At 70.5% G+C, this 22,638-nt stretch overlaps 1 protein-coding gene across 1 annotated transcript; it reads left to right on the top strand.

Moving 5' to 3' along the window:
- Positions 1-824: 824 nt before the first annotated feature.
- On the top strand, positions 825-22,632 carry AGAP2 (ArfGAP with GTPase domain, ankyrin repeat and PH domain 2). Its single transcript, XM_040581505.1, is given in 19 exon segments — positions 825-1,016; positions 8,508-8,566; positions 8,645-8,732; positions 9,714-9,799; positions 9,879-10,020; positions 10,105-10,239; positions 11,354-11,475; positions 11,556-11,708; positions 13,471-13,557; positions 13,647-13,739; positions 13,741-13,752; positions 13,836-13,989; positions 14,068-14,187; positions 15,521-15,667; positions 17,116-17,267; positions 17,348-17,438; positions 19,114-19,336; positions 19,583-19,838; positions 21,625-22,632. Coding segments are annotated over 19 exon segments (2,487 nt in total). The 5' UTR covers positions 825-868; the 3' UTR covers positions 21,844-22,632.
- The last annotated feature ends 6 nt before the right edge of the window (positions 22,633-22,638 follow it).

Here is a 22,638-nt window from a genome sequence, read left to right as displayed (position 1 = left end):
GTGACACCCCATGGGTGATGCCATCCCCACTGGTGATGCCCCACAGGGTGACACCAGCCCCACCAGGTGACACCAGCCCCATTGGGGTGCCACCAGCCCCACGAGTGCTGCCCCACGGGTGCTGCCAGCCCCACAGAGTGACACCCTATGGGTGACACCAGCCCCACAGGGCAACACAAGCCCCATTGGGGTGCCACCAGCTCCACAAGTGACGCCAGCCCCATTGGGGTGATGCCAGCCCTACAGGGTGACACCCCATGGGTGCCAGCAGCCCCACAGGGTGACACCAGCCCCATTGGGGTGCCACCAGCCCCACCGGTGCCACCCCACGGATGCTGCCAGCCCCACAGGGTGACAACCCACGGCTGATGCCAGCCCCACAGGGTGACACCAGCCCCATTGGGGTGCTGCCAGCCCCACAGGGTGACACCCCACGGCTGATGCCAGCCCCACAGGGTGACACCAGCCCCATTGGGGTGACACCAGCCCCATTGGGGTGCTGCCAGCCCCACCGGTGCCGCCCCACGGGTGCCGCCAGCCCCACAGGGTGACACCCCACGGCTGATGCCAGCCCCACAGGGTGACACCCCACGGCTGATGCCAGCCCCACAGGGTGACACCAGCCCCATTGGGGTGCTGCCAGCCCCACCGGTGCCGCCCCACGGGTGCCGCCAGCCCCACAGGGTGACACCCCATTGGGGTGACGCCAGCCCCACGGTGCCGCCCCACCGGGTGACACCCCGGGGTGACGCCAGCCCCACGGTGCCGCCCCACGGTGCCGCCAGCCAGGAAGCGGCGGGGCGGGCGGGCGGGGGGGACACGCGGGGGGGCCCAGCCGTGACCCCTGACCCCTGGGGCGCCCCCCGCCATGGGCACCCCCCGGGCCGCCATCCGCGCCGAGGTGGGGCGGCACGAGGGGGCCAAGCGGCACCTGAACAGCCTGGCCCGGCTGGTGGGCACCGTGCCCGACCCCCGGCTGCGCGCCCACCTGGCTGCTGCCCTCCGCGGGGTGCAAGGTACGGGGGGGGGGAGGGGCTGGGGGGGGGGGGCGAGGGGGGGGCGTGGATGGATGGACAGAGGGAGGGATGGACAGGTGGGGGGTGGGGGGATAGAGGGGGGTCAGGGGGTCGGGGGGGCAGCGGGGGGATGGATGGATGGATGGGGGGTGGGGGGATACAGCGGGGTCAGGGGGGTGGGGGGATAGAGGGGGGTAGGGGGGTCGCGGGGCGTGGGGGGGGATGGATGGACAGAGGGATGGATGGATGGATGGACAGGTGGGGGTGGGGGGATGGAGGGGGGTCAGGGGGGATGGGGGGTGGGGGGATAGAGGGGGGTCAGGGGGTGGGGGGGGCGTGGGGGGTGGGGGGGAATGGACAGACAGGTGGGGGGAGACATGGACAGGTGGACAGGAGGGGGGTGGGGGGACGGGGGGGTGGGGAGAGGGATGGACTGACAAATGGGGGGGGCGGGGGGGGGTGGAGGGGGTGGGGACAGACGGATGAAGGGACAAGTGGAGGGACAGACGGACAGAGGGATGGACAGGCAGGAGGTGGCACTGACCCCCCCCCCCGACCCCCCCGGACCCGACACTGACCCCCCCCCCCGACCCCCCCGGACCCGACACTGAACCCCCCTGGACCCCGCCGCCAGCACCCACCGGTGCCCCTGTGGCTGCACCGGTGGGTGTCGTGTCCCCTCCCCCATCTCGGGGGGCCCTGAGAACCCCCCACCCCCACCCCCTCACCCCCACCCCACGAGGGCAGCGGCACCTGGGGGGGGGGGCAGTGTCACCCCCCTGCCCGGTGCCCCCCCCGGCTGGGCCCAGCACCCCATGGGGACCCCTGGGGGGGGCAGGGTCCCGCCGGGGGGGGGTTGGGGAGCCCTGTGGGGGGGCGGGGGGGCAGGGTCCCGCCGGGGGGGGGCGGAGCAGGGTCCCGCCGGGGGGGGTGGGGACCCCCAGCCCCCCAGCCCCCCAGCCCGGGCCCGCGGGCGGTTTCCGGCGCTGCTGCGGTTGGTGACGTGGGACATTTCCTCACCTCGGGTACACACGGGGGGGGGCCCTGCTGGAGAGGGGGGGGGCTGATTCGGGGGGGCCCCACGGACCCCTGGGGGGTCTCCCACCCCCCCCCTTCCCCAGCAGGTGCCCGCTGGGTGGCGTCGCTGGGGACGCAGGGGTCGGTGCGCCTCCCCCTGCCCCCCCCCCGTGCTGAACCCCCGCATTTCTGTGCCCCCCCCCCCCCCCCCCAGCCCTGTGCACTGGCATCTCCCCAGCACGGTTGCCGTGGCAACGGGAAGCAGGGGGATGCCTTGTTGCTAAGCACCCGCAAAGTGGTACCCACCGCCAGCACTGATGGGGGGGCACCGGACCCCCCTCCCCCCATCCCAGTGCTCCCCAGAGCCCCAGCTCCTGCCTGTGCCCCCCCTCCCCCCGCCGGGGTGCGTTGTGTCCCCCCCCCTCCTGTGTCCCTCAGCCCCCCAAAACCTGGGGGGGGGGGGCTGGGGGGTGGCAGCAGGGCCTGGGGACATGGGATGGGGATACAGTTGTCCCAAGGGGGGGGTGGTCAGACCTGGTGTACCCCCCCCCCCATAGCGTGGGACATGGTGTCACCTCTGGGCAACGGGGGGGGGGTGGGATTCAGGGGCTGCTGGGGGGCACTGGGAGGGACTGGGCTATACTGGGAGATGGGGGGGGGCAGCACTGGCAGCATGGCGGGGTGAGAGGGGTCGGACCCCCGCCCAGCGTGGCATGGGGACACGGTCTGGCCGGGGGGCAGCGTGTCACCCTTGGGGTCCCAGGGCTGGTGTGATGGGGGGGGGGCTCAGGGGGTGCCCCCCCCCCGGGGGGGCGGGGAGGGGGGGGGGCGCTGCAGCGGCTGGCTGGGGGCTGGGGGCGGGTTGCTGGGACGACGCAGCAGCTCTGTCACGAGCACGGTGACGTGCCACCTCCCCGGGGACCCTGTGCTGGCGGGGGGACAGGCAGCCCCCAGCCCCATCGGCCACCCGTGTGTCCCCACCCCCACCCCGGGCACCTCTGTCCCGGCGGGGGGCTGTGACCCCCCGGCCTCGCCCACCGGGTGCCAGCACCCACCCCCCGGGTGCCGCTGGGTGGGCACGGGGGGGGTGTGGGGGGGGTGGAGGGGTGTCCTGAGTGGGTGCCACGGTCCCCAGGGCCATCTCTGTCCCCAAGCCCCCGTGTCTGTCCCTGTGTCTGTCCCCAAGTGCCACATCTGACCCTTGGCCTGTGTCCCCAAGCCCCGTGTCCATCCCTGTGCCTGTCCCCATGCCTGTCCCCAAGCTCCGTGTCTGTCCCCAAGCCCCGTGTCCATACCTGTCTGTCCCCAAGCCCTGTGTCTGTCCTTGTGTCTGTCCCCGTGCCTGGCCCCATGTCTGTCCCCAAGCCCCATGACTGTCCCTGTGTCTGTCCCCAAGCCCCGTGTCCATACCTCTGTCTGTCCCCAAGCTCCGTGTCTGTCCCCACATCCTGTGTCCATCCCTGTGCCACGTCCAGCCTTTGGCCCGTGTCCCCAAGCCCTGTGTCCATCCCTGTGCCTGTCCCCATGTCTGTCCCCAAGCTCCATGACTGTCCCCAGGACCTGTGTCTGTCCCCAGGTACCACGTCTGGCCCTTGGCACTGTGTCCCCGAGCCCCGTGTCCATCCCTGTGTCTGTCCCCCAGTGCTACATCTGGCACTTGGCACCGTGTCCCCAAACCCTGTCCCTGTCCCCAGGCCCCGTGTCCATCCTTGTCCCCGTCCCTGAGCCCCATCCCTGTCCCTGTCCCCATCCCTGTCCCTGTCCCCAGGCCCCGTGTTCCTCGAGGAAGAGGGGTCCCGCTGGGGGCGGGGGGGCACGGGGGGGCCACAGACGACAGGCAGGCCAAGGTGGGCTGGCCCGGGTGCCACTGGGGGGGACCACGGGGAGGGGGGGGGACCACGGAGGGGGACCACAGCCGGTCCCCATCGTTAGCCCCGCCGTTGCCGTGGCAACGGGATGCGGCAGGTCCCCTGCACCGCCGCTAAAAATGCCGGAAAATGGGCGGCTGGGGCCTGCCCTGAGACTGCGCCCCCATCCCACCCCCCACCCCACCCCCGGGACCCCCCCGGGACCCCCCGAACCCCCAGTGCTGCCCTATGGGAGTGGGGGAGGGGAGCGGGGGGCGGGGGCCGCAGGGTGAGGGGATGGAGAGAGGGATAGAGCCGGGGGGGGTGGGGTGGGGGGGCACGGGGGGGGGCAGGGCGGGATCGGGCAGCGCGGGCAGGGGTGGGGGCGGGGAGGGGGGGGTCGGGAGCGCTCGCGCTTGCCCGGTGCGGCGGCCCCGCCGCACCGGGCAAGCGCGAGCGCTCCCGACCCCCCCCCCCCACCCCACCCCTCCCTCGCGCCCCCGGCCCGGCCCCGGGAGCGGCGCATGGCGGAGAGCGGCGGCCCCGGCCCCCCCCGGCCGAGCAGGGCCCCCCCCCGCCGGGCCCCGGCGCCCCCCCCCCAGCCCCCGCCGGGCCCCCCCACCCCTGCCGCCGCCGCCGCCGCCAAGGACGAACCCGTCGGGGCGCTGCCGTGAGCCCCCGGTCCCGGGGGGTCCCGGGCATGGCTCCCCCCTCCCCATAACCCCCACCCCCCCATCATCCCCCCCCCCCATCGCCCCGCGCCCCGTAACCCCCCCTCTCCGACCCACCCCATAACCCCCCCGCGTCCCCTCATCCCCCACAACCCCCCCCATCCCCTCGACCCTCCATACCCCTCCCCATAACCCACCCCCATCCCTCCAGCTCCCACCCCCCCATCTTTCCCCCCCCCCCCCCGTAACCCCTCCATCCCCTCCATCCCTCTCCCCCCCCCCCCCCTCCCCAGCGCTGGGGAAGCGGGGAGAGCCCCCCACGATGCCTCCCGGTCGCTACCCCGGGGGGGGTTGGTGAGGGGGGGGGGGGGCCGATCCCGGCGGGGGGGGGGGGTGGATTTGGGAAGGGGGGGGGGGGCGGCGGCGGTGCCAACCCCTCCGGGGGCGGGCGAGCGGGGAAGGCTTCGGGGGGGCAGGGCCGGGGGTGGGGGACCGCGCCGAGCATCCTCCCGGCACCGGCGGACGCGGAGCCGGAGAGGGGAGAAAAAGGGGGGGGGGGCCCAGAGAGGGAGGGGGGGGTCTGTGGGGAAGGGTGGGGGGGGTTGCCCTGCCCGCACCCATGAGCAGGACCACCGGCCTCCAGCGCCGGACCACCTACCTCATCTCCCTCACCCTGGTCAAGCTCGAGTCGGTGGCAGCCCCGGGGGAGCCGGAGCCGGCGGGGGGGGGGCGGCGATGGAGCCCCCCACCCTGGGCAGGGGCAGGGGGCTGCTGCCCCCCGCGCCGAGGAGCCCGGCAGAGCCAAGAGGCCCGAGCGGCTCTTCCAGCGCCAGGACGCCCTGTGGATAAGTACCCCCGGCTGCGGCCCCCCCGACCCCCCGGCGCCCCCCAGCGCCCCCCGCGCCCCCAGCCCGGCCCCGCTGGCCCAGGGCTCGCTGCCCGCCCCCCGCCCGCCGGAGCCCCGCGCCCCCCATGGCGCCCCCCGCCCCCGCTCGCCCTCCACCCCCGCCGCCGGCCCCCCCCGCCGTGCCCCCCAAACCCGACCCGGCTCTGCTGCCCCCTCCCCCCGCCGTGCCCCCCAAACCCGACCCGGCTCTGCTGCCCCCCCCCCCCCGCCGTGCCCCCCAAACCCGACCCGGCCTCGCTGCCCCCCCCACCTCCGGCCGTGCCCCCCAAACCCGACCCGGCCTCGCTGCCCCCCGCCGTGCCCCCCAAACCCGACGCCCTCCCCCGGGCGGGGGCCAAGGGCACCTTGGAGGGGCCGGGGGAGCGCGGCCGGACCCCCCAGGAGTGCCCCCCCCCCGCCGCCCCCCCTCGCCGCCCGCTGCTGGGCCAAGCCAGCTGGGCTCACCCCGAGGGGGGCCCGGAGGGGGCCAGACCCCCGCCCCCCCCCTCAGCATCCCCCCACCCGGCCGCCGGCCCCCGCCGCCTGCGCTTGGCGGGCACCAAACCCTTCAAGCGGTGGCCACCAGGGTGGGCAACGAGGCTAAGGGGGGCAAAAGCCCCCACAAAGCCCCCGGCAGCCGCCTCTCCTGGCCCGAGGGCGAGGGCAAGGGGCGCCCCAAAGCGGGGGGCAAAGCTGAGGGGGGGTCCCGGCCGCCGGCGAGGGCTCGTCTGTCCCCCCACAAGGGCAAGAGCAAGACCCTGGACTACAGCGACTTGCACCCGGGGCCGGGGGCTCTGGCGCCGGCGCTGGGACCCCCCCCGGGTGAAATGGGGCTGAAAAGGGGGCGCGAGGGCGGCCGAGCTTCCACCCGCGACCGCAAGATGCTCAAGTTCATCAGCGGGATCTTCGCCAAGAGCCCGGCGGCCACCCCCACCCCCCCCGCCCCCCCCCTGGGCCCTGCTCAGCACCGACCTGGGCAGGGGCGCCCCCCCCAGTGAGTACCCAGGGCCGAGGCGGGGGGGGCGGGGGTCCCCCGGTGGGGCAGGGGTCCCCCCGCCGTGTCCCCTGCATCCCTCGGTGACCTGGATGCGGGAGTGATGGGGGTTGGGAGCCGCCGGTGCCCACGGTTGGGCCGTGGGAGTTTGGGTCGTGCCTCAGTTTCCCCGTGGCCGCCTCCGCTGGGGGAGGGGCTGGGATGGGGGTGGGGGTGCGGCCGGACCCCCGGCTCCGCTTGCCACCGGTGCCCGTGCGGGGCCGTGACCTGCGTGGGGCTGAAGGACCCGTCTGCGCCCCATGGCTGGGGGCTGGGGGGGGGCTGGGGTGTTGGTGGGGCTGGGTGAGGGCTTGCGACCCACCGGGCAGAGCCCCCCCCCCCAGCACGTCCCCTTGGGCGTCCCCAAGGTCTGTGCCCAGCCGGGGGGTCCCGTGGGGGATCTGACATGGGGTTCCCCGAGCGCCGGCCGTGCCTCAGTTTCCCTGCGGGGGGGGGGGGGGGGGGGGGGGGGGCTCCGTGGGGCTCAGGAGACCCCTCACCCGTCTTCCCACCCCGGCATCCATCTGTCCGTCCGCTCCATCCGTCGCCATCCCCGCGTCACACGCGTCCGTCCGTCTGTCCAGCCACCCCGGGGCCACCCCGTGTCCCTCTGTGTCCCCCCGCTCCCACCCCCCACCCTGCCGCCGGGGGGTGCGTGGGCAGAGCCTGCTGGGGACCCCGGTGGGTGGCAGTGGGGACACCCGGGGGTGGCAGCTCTGTCGTGATGGATGGGGGGGGACGGGGACAGGCAGCAGCGTTAACCCCTCACCCGCCGCGCAGCTGGTGGGGGGCGGCCCTGCCTGTGGCATGGGGGAAACTGAGGCACGGGATGGGAAGGGACCCCTGCCTCAGTTTCCCCATCTTGTGGCGCGGGAGATGAGGTGCCACGCTGCCTGGGGGGGGCTGGGGGGGCTGGGCAGGGGGTGTGGGGGTGCAGGCGATGTCCTTGGGCCATGCCACGTCCTTGAGCCATGTCACGTGCACGTGTTGTGCCATGTGCTTGTGCCATGCCATGTCCCTGTGTCCCATGCGCCGGTGCCTGTTCAGCGCGTCTGTCGCATCCTTGTGTCCATCGCGTGCCACGCCGTGTCCTGGTGCCACACCATGTCCTGGTGTCCATCATGTGCCACACCGTGTCCTGGTGCCACGCCGTGTCCCAGTGCCCATCGTGTGCCACACCATGTCTTGGTGCCCATCGTGTGCTACGCCTTGTCCTGGTGACCATCATGCGCCATGCCGTGTCCTGGTGCCCATCATGTGCTACATCATGTCCTGGTGCCACACCATGTCCCGGTGTCCATCGTGTGCCATGCCGTGTCTTGGTGCCACGCCATGTCCTGGTGCCCATCGTGTGCTACGCCTTGTCCTGGTGACCATCATGTGCCACGCCGCATCCTGGTGCCCATCATGTGCCCATCGTGTCTCCGTGCCACACCACATCCTCATGCCACGCTGTGCACTTGTGCCCATTGTGTCCCCATGCACGCCACGTCCTCGTGCCACGCTGTATCTTCATGCACGTCATGTTGGCGTGTGCCACGTCCATGGCAACCTTGTGTCCGCCGTGTGCCACGCTGTGTCCTGGTGCCCGTCGTGTTCTGGAACACACCGTGTCCCCATGACGCATCCTGGTGTCCCTCGTGTCCCATGCCATGCCACATCCTCGTGCCAAGCCGCGTCCTGGTGCCTGTCGTGTCCTGCTTCCCACCATGTCCCCGCGCCATGCCACGTCCTCCTGCCACACTTCGTCCCCGTGCCTGCCACGTCCCTGCGCCCGCCGCGTCCTCGTGCCCACGGCGAGTGGGGCCCCGCAGTGCCACGTCGCCATTGCCACCGCGTCGTGTCTCCATGTCCCTCCCGCCGCCCCCGCTGGGCTCGGTGCGGTGCCGTTGCTTGGTGACGGCTCGTGGCCGCCCACGCAGGATGCTGCCAGCAGCGCTGCTGCAGGGCTGGGGGCGGCCGTGCCCCCTCCCCGGGTGGGGGGCTGGGGGAGGCCGGGGGGGGCTGGGCGCTATCTCACCCCTCTCTTCCCCGCAGAGGCCTTGGTGAACAGCCAGGAATGGACCCTGAGCCGCTCCATCCCCGAGATCCGCCTGGTGGGTACCGTGTCCCCGTGTTCCTGCCCCGTGTCCACCCCCTCAGCCACCCTGACACCCCCTCCGCCCCCTCCCCAGGGGGTCCTGGGCAGCAGCAAGAGCGGGAAGTCGGCGCTCGTCCACCGATTCCTCACTGGCTCCTACGTGGGCCTGGAGCCCACCGAGAGTGAGTGGCCACGGGGATGGACGTGACTGGGGGGATGGGCATGGCCATGGGGATGGACATGGCCATTGGGTTGGGCATGGCCATGGGGTAGGACACAGCTGTGGGGCCAGAGATGGCCATGGGGGTGGCCGTGGCCATTGGGTTGGGCATGGCCATGGGGATGGCCATGGCCATTGGGTTGGACGTGACTGTGGGGTAGGACACAGCTGTGGGGCCAGAGATGGCCATGGGGGTGGCCGTGGCCATTGGGTTGGGCATGGCCATGGGGCTGGACATGGCCATGGGGCTGGACATGGCCGTGGGGCTGGACACGGCCATGGAGATGGGCATGGCCATTGGGTTGGATGTGGCTGTTGGGTTGAGCATGGCCATGGGGCTGGGCAAGGCCCTGGGGCTGGATGTGGCCATTGGGTTGGGCATGGCCATGGGGCTGGGCATGGCCGTAGGGCTGGATGTAGCCATGGGGCTGGACATGGCTGTGAGGTTGGATGTGGCCATTGGGTTGGACATGGCCATGGGGTTGACCATGGCTGTGGGGCTGAGCTTGGACATGGGATAGGCCAGGCCTTGGTGCTGGCTATGGCTGTGGGGTTGGACATGGCCATGGGGTTGGCCATGGCCATTGGGTTGGGCATGGCCATGGGGCTGGACATGGCCGTGGGGCTGGGCATGGTCATGGGGCTGGACATGTCCATGGGGTTGGATGTGTCCATGGGGTTGGCCATGGCCATTGGGTTGGGCATGACCATTGGGTTGGGCATGGCCATGGGATTGGGCATGGCCATGGGGCTGGATGTGGCCATGGGGTTGGCCATGGCCATGGGGCTGAGCTTAGCCGTGGGGTGGACAGAGCCATGGGGACAGCCAAGGCCGTGGGGACAGGCAAGATGATGGCGCTGGCCATGGCTGTGGGGCGTCCAAGTCCACGGGGCTGGGCACAGCCACGGGGGGTCCCGTCCCCCACCCTCCCTCCGGCTCCAGGTGGCCAGTTCAAGCGCGAGGTGACGGTCGATGGCCAGAGCCACCTCCTGCTCATCCGAGAGGAAGGAGGCGCCCCGGACGCCAGGGTAGGTGGGGGCGGGGGGCTGGGGGGGGCCGTGGTGGCTGGTACCGAGCCCTGACCCCCCTCCCGCGTCCCCCTCCCAGTTTGCCAGCTGGGCAGACGCCGTCATCTTCGTCTTCAGCCTGGAGAACGAGAGCAGCTTTGAGGAGGTGACGCAGCTCCACGCGCTGCTCAGCGGCTACCGGGGCACCAGCGAGGTGGCCCTGGCGCTGGTGGGCACCCAGGGTGAGCTGGGGGCGTGGGACCGGCCCCACGGGGACACGGGGGGGGGACGACAGGGCACCCACCGCCCTGCCGTGCTGCCCCCAGACAAGATCAGCTCCTCCAACCCGCGGGTGATCGAGGACGCGCGGGCGCAGGCGCTCTGCGGGGACATGAGGCGCTGCCTCTACTACGAGACCTGCGCCACGTACGGCCTCAACGTTGAGCGGGTCTTCACGGAGGGTGGGTGTCCCGGCGCGGGGCAGATGGGGGGGGGGGGGAGGGGGAGACCAGGGTGGGTGGGATGGGTGGGATGGGGACCATGACCAGGGGCCAGGGTGGGATGGGGACCAGGGTTGGTGATTGAGGTGGGATGGAGACCAGGGCTGGTGGTGGTGGGATGGAGACCAGGGCTGGTGGTGGTGGGATGGGGACCGTGGCTGGTGGCTGAGGTGGGATGGGGACCATGACCAGGGACCAGGGTGGGATGAGGACCAGGGTTGGTGGCTGAGGTGGGATGGGGACTGTGGCTGACGGGGGGTGGGGTGGGATTGGAACTGTGGTTGGTGGCTGAGGTGGGATGAGGACCATGTTCAGCTGGGATGGAGACTGTGGCTGGGGGGGCTGGGAGCCACGTGCCGGTGGGATGGGGACCATGGCTGGTGGCTGAGGTGGGATGGGGACCATGACCAGGGGCCAGGGTGGGATGGGGACCAGGGTGGTGGCTGAGATGGGATGGGGACCAGGGTTGTTGTTGGTGGTGGGACGGGGACCGTGGCTGCTGGTGGTGATGGGATGGGGACCGTGGCTTCTGGTGGTGGTGGGATGGGGACCATGGCTGGTGGCTGAGGTGGGATGGGAACTGTGTTTGGTGGCTGAGGTGGGATGGGGACCATGACCAGGGGCCAGGGTGGGATGGGGACCATGGCTGGTGGCTGAGGTGGGATGGGGACCATGGCTGGTGGCTGAGGTGGGATGGGGACCACCATGTTCAGCTGGGATGGGGAACCGGGTGGTGGCTGAGGTGGGATGGAGACCGTGGCCAGTGGCTGAGGTGGGATGGGGACCAGGGTGGGATGGGGACCACGGCCGGTGGCTGAGGTGGGGTGAGGACCATCTCCAGCTGGGATGGAGGCTGGTCGGGAGGCCGGGAGCCATGTCCTGGTGGGATGGGGACCATGGCCAGTGGTTGAGGTGGGATGGGGACCATAGTTGGTGGCCAAAGTGGGATGAGGACCAGGTCCAGCCGGGATGGAGGCTGTGGTCGGGGGTCCCAGGAGCCACGTCCCGGTGGGCTGGAGCGCGTGGCCGGGTGGGCTGGGGACCTGCCACCCCTGACGCATGGCTCTGGGCGCAGTGGCCCAGAAGGTGGTGGCGCTGAAGAAGCAGCAGCAGCTCCTGGCATCCTGCAAGTCCCTGCCCAGCACCCCCAGCCACTCAGCCGCATCCACCCCGGTGGGGGGCATCCACCCCGGCCAGGTACCCCCCGCCCCACCCCCCTGCCCCCTCCCCCCGGCCATGGGACGCTGGCGCCGGGGCTGACCCTGTGTCCCACGCAGGCCAGCAATGGTGGCCACACCAGCGACTACTCGTCCTCGCTGCCGTCCACACCCAACGTCAGCCACCGTGAGCTGCGGAGCGAGACCCCCGCCCCCCTGGGGACCCCCAGCTCCCTGCACCGCGGCGCCAAGCGCCGAACGAGCCTCTTCGCCGTGAGTGTGCCGAGAGCCCCCGTGGCGGGGGACACGTGTCCCCCACGGTGTCCCCCTGGCAGGAAGGTGGCACCTGGGGTGTCCCCCAGCGGGGTGGTGGCATGGTGGCATCTGGGTTGTCTACCCACCGGTGGGGGTACACGGTACCTGGGGTGTCCCCTGGTGTGGTGGTGGCAGGGGACACGTGGCACCTGGGGTGTCCCCTGGCAGGAAGGTGGCACCTGGGGTGTCCCCCAGCGGGGTGGTGGCATGGTGGCATCTGGGTTGTCTACCCACCGGTGGGGGTACACGGTACCTGGGGTGTCCCCTGGTGTGGTGGTGGCAGGGGACACGTGGCACCTGGGGTGTCCCCTGGCAGGAAGGTGGCACCTGGGGTGACCCCAGTGGGGTGGTGGCAAGGTGGCATTTGGGTTGTCTACCCACCAGTGGGGGTACATGGTACTTGGGTGTCCCCTGGTGTGGTGGCAGCAGGGGACATGTGGCACCTGGTGTGTCCCCTGGTATGAGGGTGGCAGCAGGGGACATGTGGCACCTGGGGTGTCCCCCAGTGGGGTGGTGGCATGGTGGCATCTGGGTTGTCTACCCACCAGTGGGGGTACATGGTACTTGGGTGTCCCCTGGTGTGGCAGCAGGGGACACGTGGCACCTGGGGTGTCCCCCAGTGGGGTGGTGGCATGGTGGCACCTGGGTTGTCTACCTACTGGTGGGGGTATACGGTACCTGGGGTGTCCCCTGGTGTGGTGGTGGCAGGGGGCACGTGGCACCTGGGGTGTCCCCTGGTATGAGGGTGTCACCTGGGGTGTCCCCTGGTATGAGGGTGGCAGCAGGGGACACGTGGCACCTGGGGTGTCCCCCAGTGGGGTGGTGGCATGGTGGCATTTAGGTTGTCTACCCACCAGTGGAGGGATACACGGTACCTGGGGTGTCTTCTGGTTTGGTGGCAGCAGGGGACATATGGCACCTGGTGTGTCCCCTGGCAGGAGCGTGGCAGCAGGGGACACGTGTCCCCCACAGTGTCCCCCTGGCAGGAGGGTGGCAGGGGACACCCACGGCAGCCAGGGTCACCCCCTCCCCTGGGGCTCTGGCAGAGGGGGACATGGGCACCCCAGGGTGTCCCCATGGTGGCACCACAGCACTGGGAGACATGTCCCCATGGTGTCACTGCAGTGGTGGGGGACGTGGCACCTCAGGGTGTCCCCATGGTGGCACCACAATGGTGGGGAACACATCCCCACGGTGGCACCATGGTCGTGGGGGACACGTCCCTGTGGTGGCACTGCGGCTGTGGCAGCTGTGGGGACGTGACACCCCATGGTAGGACCATGGTGGTGGGGGACGTGGCACCCCAGGGTGTCCCCATGGTGGGACCACAGCGGTGGGGGACATGTCCCCATGGTGGCATCATGGTGGTGGGGGACACGTTCCCACAGCAGGACCACAGCGGTGTGGGACGTGGCACCCCAGGGTGTCCCCATGGTGGCACTGCAGTGGTGGGGGACACATCCCCGTGGTGGCACTGTAGGGGTGGGGGACGTGACATCCCATGGTGGGACCACAGTGGTGGGGGACACGTCCCCGTGGTGGCACTGTAGGGGTGGGGGACGTGGCACCCCCATGGTGGGACCACAGTGGTGGGGGTCACGTCCCCGTGGTGGCACTGTGGTGGTGGGGGACACATCCCTGTGGTGTCACCACAGTGGTGTGGGACGTGGCACCCCAGGGTGCCCCCCGCTGCCCCCTCCCCACCGCCCCCTCCCCGCAGACGCGCCGCGGCAGCGACTCGGAGAAGCGGAGCCTGGACAGCCGCGCCGAGGGGGCCGGCAGCGGCCGCGCCATCCCCATCAAGCAGGTCAGCGTGGCAGCGGCGGGACACGCGGCGGGGGGTCCCCGGGGGTCCCCTCCGTGTCCCCTCACCCCCCCACCCCCCCTTGTCCCCAGAGCTTCCTGCTGAAGCGCAGCGGCAACTCCCTCAACAAGGAGTGGAAGAAGAAATACGTCACCTTGTCCAGCAACGGGCTCCTCTTCTACCACCCCCAGCATCAACGTGAGCATCCCCGTCCCCCCCAGGACCCCCACCCAGGGGTGGCGGGGGGGTCCCCCGGGCTCAGCACCCCTGTCCCCACGCAGGATTACATCCACAGCACCCACGGGAAGGAGATGGACCTGCTCCGCACCACGGTCAAGGTGCCGGGCAAGCGCCCACCCCGCGCCATCTCCGCCTGCGGCCCCTCGGCCAGCATCAACGGGCTGGTGAAGGACGTGGCGGCCACCGAGGGTGGCGGTGAGTAAAGGGGGGGGTGGGGAGGGTGGGGGGGGGTGGGGGGCATCGGGGTCACCGGTCTGTGTCCCCCCCCTGCAGTGGGTGCGTCCCCCGTGGGGCTGAGCCTGCCCCCCGAGGTGGGGGCGAAGGGCGCGGGCAAGGCTGAGCGGTCCCTGCAGCGCTGCGCCTCCGCCTCCAGCGCCAAGCTCGTCGGCACCGGTGAGTGTCCCCGTGTCACCGTGTCCCCGTGTCACCGTGTCACCGTGTCACCATGTCCCCATGTCCCCGGCCCGCCACCCCTCGCGGTCCTGGACACACCACAGCACCGGCGTGGAGATGGGGAACTGGCATGTGGTGGCCCCGCTGAGCCCAGGAGCCCCTGGTGGCTCTTGGTGGCCCTGGTGGTCTTGGGGGGGCACAGTGACCTGGTGGCCTTTGGTGGCCCTGGTGATCTTGGGGGCCACAATGGACCTGGTGGCCCTTGGTGGCCCTGCTGATCTTGGGGGCCACAATGAATCTGGTGGCCCTTGGTGGCCCTGGTGATCTTGGGGGCCACAATGAACCCGGTGGCCTTTGGTGGCCCTGCTGATCTTGGGGGCCACAATGAACCTGGTGGCCCTTGGTGGCCCTGCTGATCCTGGGGGCCACAATGAACCTGGTGGCCCTTGGTGGCCCTGCTGATCTTGGGGGCCACAATGAACCTGGTGGCCCTGATGAGCCCAGTGACCCTGGTGGATTTGGTGACCCGGGGTGGCTTCAATGGTCCTGATGACCCTCATGATACTGGTGAGCCAAGTGGCTCCTTTGGCCCCAGTGATCCTGGTGGCCCTGGTGACCCCAGTGAGCCCAGTGACCCTGGTGTGAACTTGGTGGCTCCAGTGGCCCTGATGAGCGCACTGGTCCTTATGGCCCTGGTGGCCCCAGCGATGCTGGTGAGCCCAGTGGCTCTGGTGGCCTTGGTCACCCCAGTAGCCCTGATGACCCTAGTGAACCTAGTGACCCTGGTGTGAACTTGATGGCCCCAGTGACCCTGGTGGGCCCAGTGATCCTGGTGAGCCCAGTGGCTCTGGTGGCCTTGGTCACGCTGGTAGCCCTGATGACCCCAGTGAACCCAGTGGCCCTGGTGTGAACTTGGTGGCCCCAGTGATCCTGATGACCCCAGTGGCTCTGGTGGCCTTGGTCACCCTGGTAGCCCTGATGACCCCAGTGAACCCAGTGGCCCTGGTGTGAACTTGGTGGCCCCAGTGATCCTGATGACCCCAGTGGCTCTGGTGGCCTTGGTCACCCTGGTAGCCCTGATGACCCCAGTGAACCCAGTGGCCCTGGTGTGAACTTGGTGGCCCCAGTGATCCTGATGACCCCAGTGGCTCTGGTGGCCTTGGTCACCCTGGTAGCCCTGATGACCCCAATGAGCCCAGTGGTCCTTGTGGCCCTAAGGGCCCCAGAGCTGCTGGTGGCCCCAGCGCTGCTGGTGAGTGCAGTGGCCCTGGTGAGCGCGGTGGCCCTGGCGAGCCGTGGCCCCCAGCACCCCAGCGGGTGGCTCTCCTGGCAGATGCCCCCCCCCCCTTCGAGGCCATCTCCAGCCCCGGCAGCTCGGGCAAGGAGCCACCGCCGTCACCCACGATGGACAGGAAGAAGCACCGGCGGAAGAAGCTGATGACGCCCTCCAAGACGGAGGGTTCGGCCGGGCAGGCAGAAGGTGAGAGCCGTGGGGATGGTGCCATGAGCCCTGCGCCCTCCTGGATGGTGGCCATGGACCCACAGGGACCGCACCACCACGGACCCACGGGGACTGTGCCACCACGGACCCATGGGGACCACACTATGCCCATGGACCCATGGGGACCGTGCCACCACGGACCTATGGGGACCATGCCAGTGGCCACGGACCCATGGGGACCACGCCAGTGGCCATGGACCCGCGGGGACTGTGCCACCACGGACCTATGGGGACCATGCCAGTGGCCACGGACCCATGGGGACCACGCCAGTGGCCATGGACCCATGGGGACTGTGCCACCACGGACCTATGGGGACCATGCCAGTGGCCACGGACCCATGGGGACCGCGCCAGTGGCCATGGACTCATGGGGACTGTGCCATCACGGACCCATGGGGACCACACTATGCCCATGGACCCATGGGGACCGTGCCACCACGGACCTATGGGGACCATGCCAGTGGCCACAGACCCATGGGGACCACGCCGGTGGCCATGGACCCATGGGGACTGTGCCACCACGGACCCACGGGGACTGTGCCATCACGGACCCATGGGGACCACGCCAGTGGCCATGGACCCATGGGGACTGTGCCACCACGGACCCACGGGGACTGTGCCATCACGGACCCATGGGGACCACGCCAGTGGCCATGGACTCATGGGGACTGTGCCACCACGGACCCACGGGGACTGTGCCACCACGGACCCATGGGGACCACGCCAGTGGCCATGGACCCATGGGGACTGTGCCACCACGGACCCACGGGGACTGTGCCATCACGGACCCATGGGGACCACGCCAGTGGCCATGGACCCATGGGGACCACACCCCCGCACCCCACGGGGACGATGCCCCAGGGCGAATGGAGTGTCTGGGCCCAATCCTGCCCCCTGCCACGCTCAGCCACCGCTGCCCTGCCCACGCGTGTCCCCCCCTGGCTGTGCCACCTCCCTGCACCCCGGCACTGTCCCCGCCCCCCCCCCCCCCGCTGGGGCTCCCCTGGTGACTCTGTCTCCCCCTTTCCTCCCTCTGCTCTCGCTGCCCCGGACCCTCCGCAGCCAAGCGCAAAATGTGGAAATTAAAAAGCTTTGGTAGTTTAAGAAATATTTATAAAACAGGTAACGTGGCGCGTGGCGCGTGGCCTGCCCCACTCATGCATGTGGCTGTGTCCCATCCTCATCTGCTGTCGCATCCCCTGCCCCCCCCTCCCCTCCCCCCCCCGGCCGCCGGGTGGAGACGGGGGGGGGATCCCAAGGAGCTGCTGGGGGGTTGGGGACCACCGGGGTGGGCGCCCCAGAGGGGGCAGATGGATGGAGGGGAGATGGGGGAGGGGGGGATGGGGCACCCTTAGGTGCTGGGGACCCCCTCCCCAGCACTGTGCCCCCCGTCCCACCACCCACCCCGGGGGTCTCTGGTCCCGCAGAGGAGGAGAACTTTGAGTTCATCATCGTGTCCAGCACGGGCCAGACGTGGCACTTCGAGGCCGGCAGCTTCGAGGAGCGCGACGCCTGGGTGCAGGCCATCGAGAGCCAGATCCTGGCCAGCCTGCAGTGCTGCGAGAGCAGCAAGAACAAGGTAGGACCCCCACGGGGGCCGGGGGGCTGCCACACGACCACCCCCCACCACCACTGACCCCCCCTGCCCGTCTCCCCCAGGCGCGCATGGACAGCCAGAGCGAAGCCGTGGCCATCCAGGCCATCCGCAACGCCCGGGGCAACTCGCTCTGCGTGGACTGCGGGGCACCCAGTGAGTGGTCGGAGGAGGGGACATTGGTGACACGTGGCCACGGGCTACGGGGGGCCATCGGTTACGTGGTGCTGTGGGTCATCCTGGGCCATGGGACATGGAGGGACATTGGTGACACGTGGCCACAGGGGGCCATCAGCTACGTGGTGCCATGGGTCATCCTGGGCCATGGGACATGGAGGGACATTGGTGACACGTGGCCACAGGGGGCCATCAGCTACGTGGTGCCATGGGTCATCCTGGGCCATGGGACATGGAGGGACATTGGTGACACGTGGCCACGGGCTACGGGGGGCCATCGGTTACGTGGTGCTGTGGGTCATCCTGGGCCATGGGACATGGAGGGACATTGGTGACACGTGGCCACGGGCTACGGGGGGCCATCGGTTACGTGGTGCTGTAGGTCATCCTGGGCCACGGGACATGGAGGGACATTGGTGACAGGTGGCCACAGGGGGCCATCAGCTACGTGGTGCCATGGGTCATCCTGGGCCTTGGGACATGGAGGGACATTGGTGACACGTGGCCATGGGCTACGGGGGGCCATTGGTTATGTGGTGCTGTGGATCATCCTGGGCCATGGGACATGGAGGGACGTTGGTGACAGGTGGCCACGGGCTATGGAGGGCCATTGGTTATGTGGTGCCATGGGTCATCTTGGGCCATGGGACATGGAGGGACATTGGTGACAGGTGGCCATGGGCCTTTGGTGGCCCTCGTGATCCTAGGGGCCACAATGAACCTTGTGGCCCTTGGTGGCCTTGGTGATCCTGAGGGCTACAGTGAACCTGGTGGACCTGGTGATCCTAGGGGTCATCCTGGGCCATGGGGGGTCATGGACCATGGAAGGGGGTACACGGTGCCATGGGTCTCATCATGCCACACGGTGCCATGGGTCCCATCGTGCCACATGCCACATGATGCCATGGGTCTCATCATGCCACACGGTGCCATGGGTCTCATCATCCCATGTGCTACACGGTGCCATGGGTCCCTTTGTGCCACATGGTGCCATGGGTCCCATCATGCCACGTGCCACATGATGCCATGGGTCTCATCATGCCACACGGTGCCATGGGTCTCATCATGCCATGTGCTACACGGTGCCATGGGTCCCATCGTGCCACATGCCACATGATGCCATGGGTCTCATCATGCCACACGGTGCCATGGGTCCCATCGTGCCACATGCCACATGATGCCATGGGTCTCATCATGCCACACGGTGCCATGGGTCCCATCATGCCACGTGCCACATGATGCCATGGGTCTCATCATGCCACATGGTGCTATGGGTCCCATCATGCCACATGCCACACGGTGCCATGGGTCCCATCATGCCATGTGCCACATGCTGCCATGGGTCCCACCATGCCACATGCTGCCATGGGTCCCATCATGCCACGTGCCACACGCTGCCATGGGTCCCATCATGCCACATGCTGCCATGGGTCCCGTCATGTCACGTGCCACACGCTGCCATGGGTCCCACCATGCCACACGCTGCCATGGCCACACGCATGCCACACGCTGCCATGCCACACGCATGCCATGGCTCACGCCATGCCATGCACCATGGGTGCCAGGGGCTGTGCAATGGCTGCGCGGTGCCACGGCCCCCCCCAGCCCCCCTGGCCCGGTGCCGACGGTCTCTGTGCTCCCCCCGCCCCCCCAGACCCCACCTGGGCCAGCCTGAACCTGGGGGCCCTGATCTGCATCGAGTGCTCGGGGATCCACCGCAACCTGGGCACCCACGTGTCCCGTGTGCGCTCCCTGGACCTGGACGACTGGCCACGGGAGCTGACGCTGGTGCTGACCTCCATCGGCAACGCCACCGCCAACAGCATCTGGGAGAAGGACCCGCAGGGCCGCTGCAAACCCACCCCCGAGTCTTCCCGGTGGGTGTCCCCCATCCCATGCCACCACAGACCCACGGGGACCACGCCAGTGGCCACAGACCCATGGGGACCGTGCCACCATGGACCCATGAGGACCATGCCAGTGGCCATGGATCCATAGGGACCACGCCGGTGGTGATGGACCCACGGGGACTGTGCCACCACGAACCCATGGGGACCACACCAGTGGCCCCCCCCGCCACCTCCCCGGTGCCATGGCGTGGCTGATGCCCCCCATCTCCGCAGGGAGGAGCGGGAATCGTGGATCCGGGCCAAGTACGAGCAGCGGTTGTTCTTGGCACCGCTGCCGGTGGCCGAGGCGCCGCTGGGGGACCGGTTGGTGGCCGCGGTGCAGGACAAGGACCTGGAGACGGTGCTGCTGCTCCTGGCCCACGGCAGGAAGGAGCAGCTCAATGTGGCCACCGGTGACAAGGAGCGGCGCACGGCGCTGCACGTGGCCTGCGACATGGCCCTGGTGGTCATCACCCAGCTGCTGGTGTGGGTACGTCGGGGCTGGGGGGTGGGACGGGGGTGGGGGGGTGGATGGAATGGTGGTGGGGAGCGTGGCGTGGCCGAGGGGGAGGTGGTGTGGCCATGGGGAGCATGGCAGGGGGAGGGGGGGAAATGGCACCATCGTGGGGACAGGCACGTGGCTGGGGGGGGAGGTGGTGTGGCCATGGGGACCGTGGGGACCGTGGGATGGCTGTGGGGGCCATGGGATGGCCACAAGGACCGTGGAATGGCTGTTGGGGATATGGGATGGCCATGGGGACCATGGGATGGCCACAAGGACCGTGGGATGGCCATGGGGGACATGGGATGGCCATGGGGACCATGAGATGGCCACAAGGACCATGGGATGGCCATGGGGGATGTGGGATGGCCACAAGGACCATGGGATGGCCACGGGGACCATGAGATGGCCACAAGGACCGTGGGATGGCCATGAGGGATGATGTGACATGGCTGTGGGGGATGTGGGGTGGCCATGGGGGACGTGGGATGGCCGAGAGGACCATGGGATGGCCACAAGGACCGTGGAATGGCCATGAGGGATGTGACATGGCTGTGGGGACCATGGGATGGCCGAGGGGACCATGGGATGGCCACAAGGACCATGGGATGGCCATGGGGGACGTGGGATGGGTGTGGGGGACATGGGATGGCCGAGGGGACCATGGGATGGCCACAAGGACCGTGGAATGGCCATGAGGGATGTGACATGGCTGTGGGGACCATGGGATGGCCGAGGGGACCATGGGATGGCCACAAGGACCACGGGATGGCCATGGGGGACGTGGGATGGGTGTGGGGGACATGGGATGGCCACAAGGACCATGGGATGGCCGTGGGGACCGTGGGATGGCCATGGGGGACGTGGGGTGGCTGGGGGACCCCCCCATGCCCAGAGGGACACGTGCTGGCCACGAGGAACCGTGCCACGACCAGGGGGGCCACGGCACAGCCCCACAAGCCACGGCTACCGGGGCCACGGCAGGGCCACGGGGAGCGGGGGGTCCCGGGGAGGCAGGGGCTGCGATGGGGGGTCCCAGGGAGGCAGGGGCTGCGATGGGGGTCCCGGGGAGGCAGGGGCCATGGCAGGGGGTCTCAAGGAGGCAGGGGCCGTAGCAGGGGGTCCCGGGGAGGCAGGGGCTGCGATGGGGGTCCCGGGGAGGCAGGGGCTGCGATGGGGGGTCCCAGGGAGGCAGGGGCTGCGATGGGGGTCCCGGGGAGGCAGGGGCTGCGATGGGGGGTCCCAGGGAGGCAGGGGCTGCGATGGGGGGTCCCGGGGAGGCAGGGGCTGCGATGGGGGGTCCCAGGGAGGCAGGGGATGCGATGGGGGTCCCGGGGAGGCAGGGGCTGCGATGGGGGTCCCGGGGAGACAGGGGCCACGGCAGGGGGTCTCAAGGAGGCAGGGGCCGTAGCAGGGGGTCCCAGGGAGGCAGGGGCTATGGCTGGGGGTCCCAGGGAGGCAGAGGCCATGGCAGGGGGTCTCAAGGAGGCAGGGGCTGTAGCAGGGGGTCCCGGGGAGGCAGGAACTGCAATGGGGGTCCCGGGGAGGCACGGGCCACGGCAGGGGGTCTCAAGGAGGCAGGGGGCCGTAGCAGGGGGTCCCGGGGAGGCAGGGGCTGTGATGGGGGGTCCCAGGGAGGCAGGGGCTATGGCTGGGGGTCCCGGGGAGGCAGGAACTGCAATGGGGGGTCCCGGGGAGGCAGAGGCTGCGGTGGGGGGTCCCGGGGAGGCAGGGGCCGTGGCGGGGGGTGGCTGACGTGGCCCCCCGCCCGCAGTACGGCGTGGACGTGCGGGCACGGGACGGGCAGGGGCGCACGGCGCTGTTCTACGCCCGCCGCGCCGGCAGCCGCGAGTGCGCCGAGATCCTGCTGCAGCACGGCTGCCCCGGCGAGGGGGTCCCCAGCCCCCCCACCCCCACCCCCACCCCCGGCCCGCGCCGCAAGAGCAGCTGTGCCAGCGTGGGCCACTGCGAGCCACGGACCGCGCTGGTATAGCCGGCGGGGGGCTGGGGACCCCCGGGACACCCCCCCCCCCCCCCCCGGCGTGGCCGCCCACGGTTTGTATTTTTGATGCTCTATTTATTATCCAGCTCCCGCCGGGGTCTCTTCTGGTCCTGTCCCCTCCCCCCCCCCCCAGCCCGTGGCAGCCCCCCCCCCCCCCCCCATTCCACCACGCCGGGGCTTGCGGTGCCGTGGCCACCCGTGTCCCCTGCCGGTGCCACCCAGCCCCCTCCCCGTGGCACAGCCCGGCCGGGGGTCCCAGCCTGGCGCTGCGGCCGGTGACACCCCCCCCGGGGCACCCTGCTCATGCCCCCCCCCACCCCCCACCCTGTGGCACCCCCTCCCCTGGCACAGGCCCCCCCATCGCACCCATCAGCCCATCACGCCACCCTCCCCATTCTCCCCCCGCATCGCCCCCAGCCATGTCACCTTCCCCACGTCGCCCCCTCTGCGCCCCCCCCCCAGCCACGACCCCCTCCCCGTGCCCCCCTCAGCCACCCACAGCCCCCCCCCCCCCGGCTCCTTGGCAGGAGCAGAGCAGACCCCCCCTCCCCCCTCCTTTTCTACAACAACCTTTTGTACGCCCCCTCCCCCCGCCGTGGCCTGACCCCCCCCCCCCCCCCTTTTTTCTCAACACCCCCTTGGGAACCTCGTTAATTTATTGCTTCGTTTAGCGTTAGGATAGAGCCACCCCCCCGCCACGGTGCCACGGTGCCTGGTGGGGGGGAAACCGCCAGCGGGACCCCCACCACCGCTCCCGCTGGCCGTGGGCCTTGGGGGGCTGGGGGG

The sequence above is a fragment of the Falco naumanni genome, unplaced genomic scaffold, assembly GCF_017639655.2.
Source record: "Falco naumanni isolate bFalNau1 unplaced genomic scaffold, bFalNau1.pat scaffold_384_arrow_pat_ctg1, whole genome shotgun sequence".
Lineage (NCBI taxonomy): Eukaryota > Metazoa > Chordata > Aves > Falconiformes > Falconidae > Falco > Falco naumanni.
The sequence above is the reverse complement of the archived record's forward strand: the minus strand, read 5'-3'. Positions and strand labels throughout refer to the sequence as shown.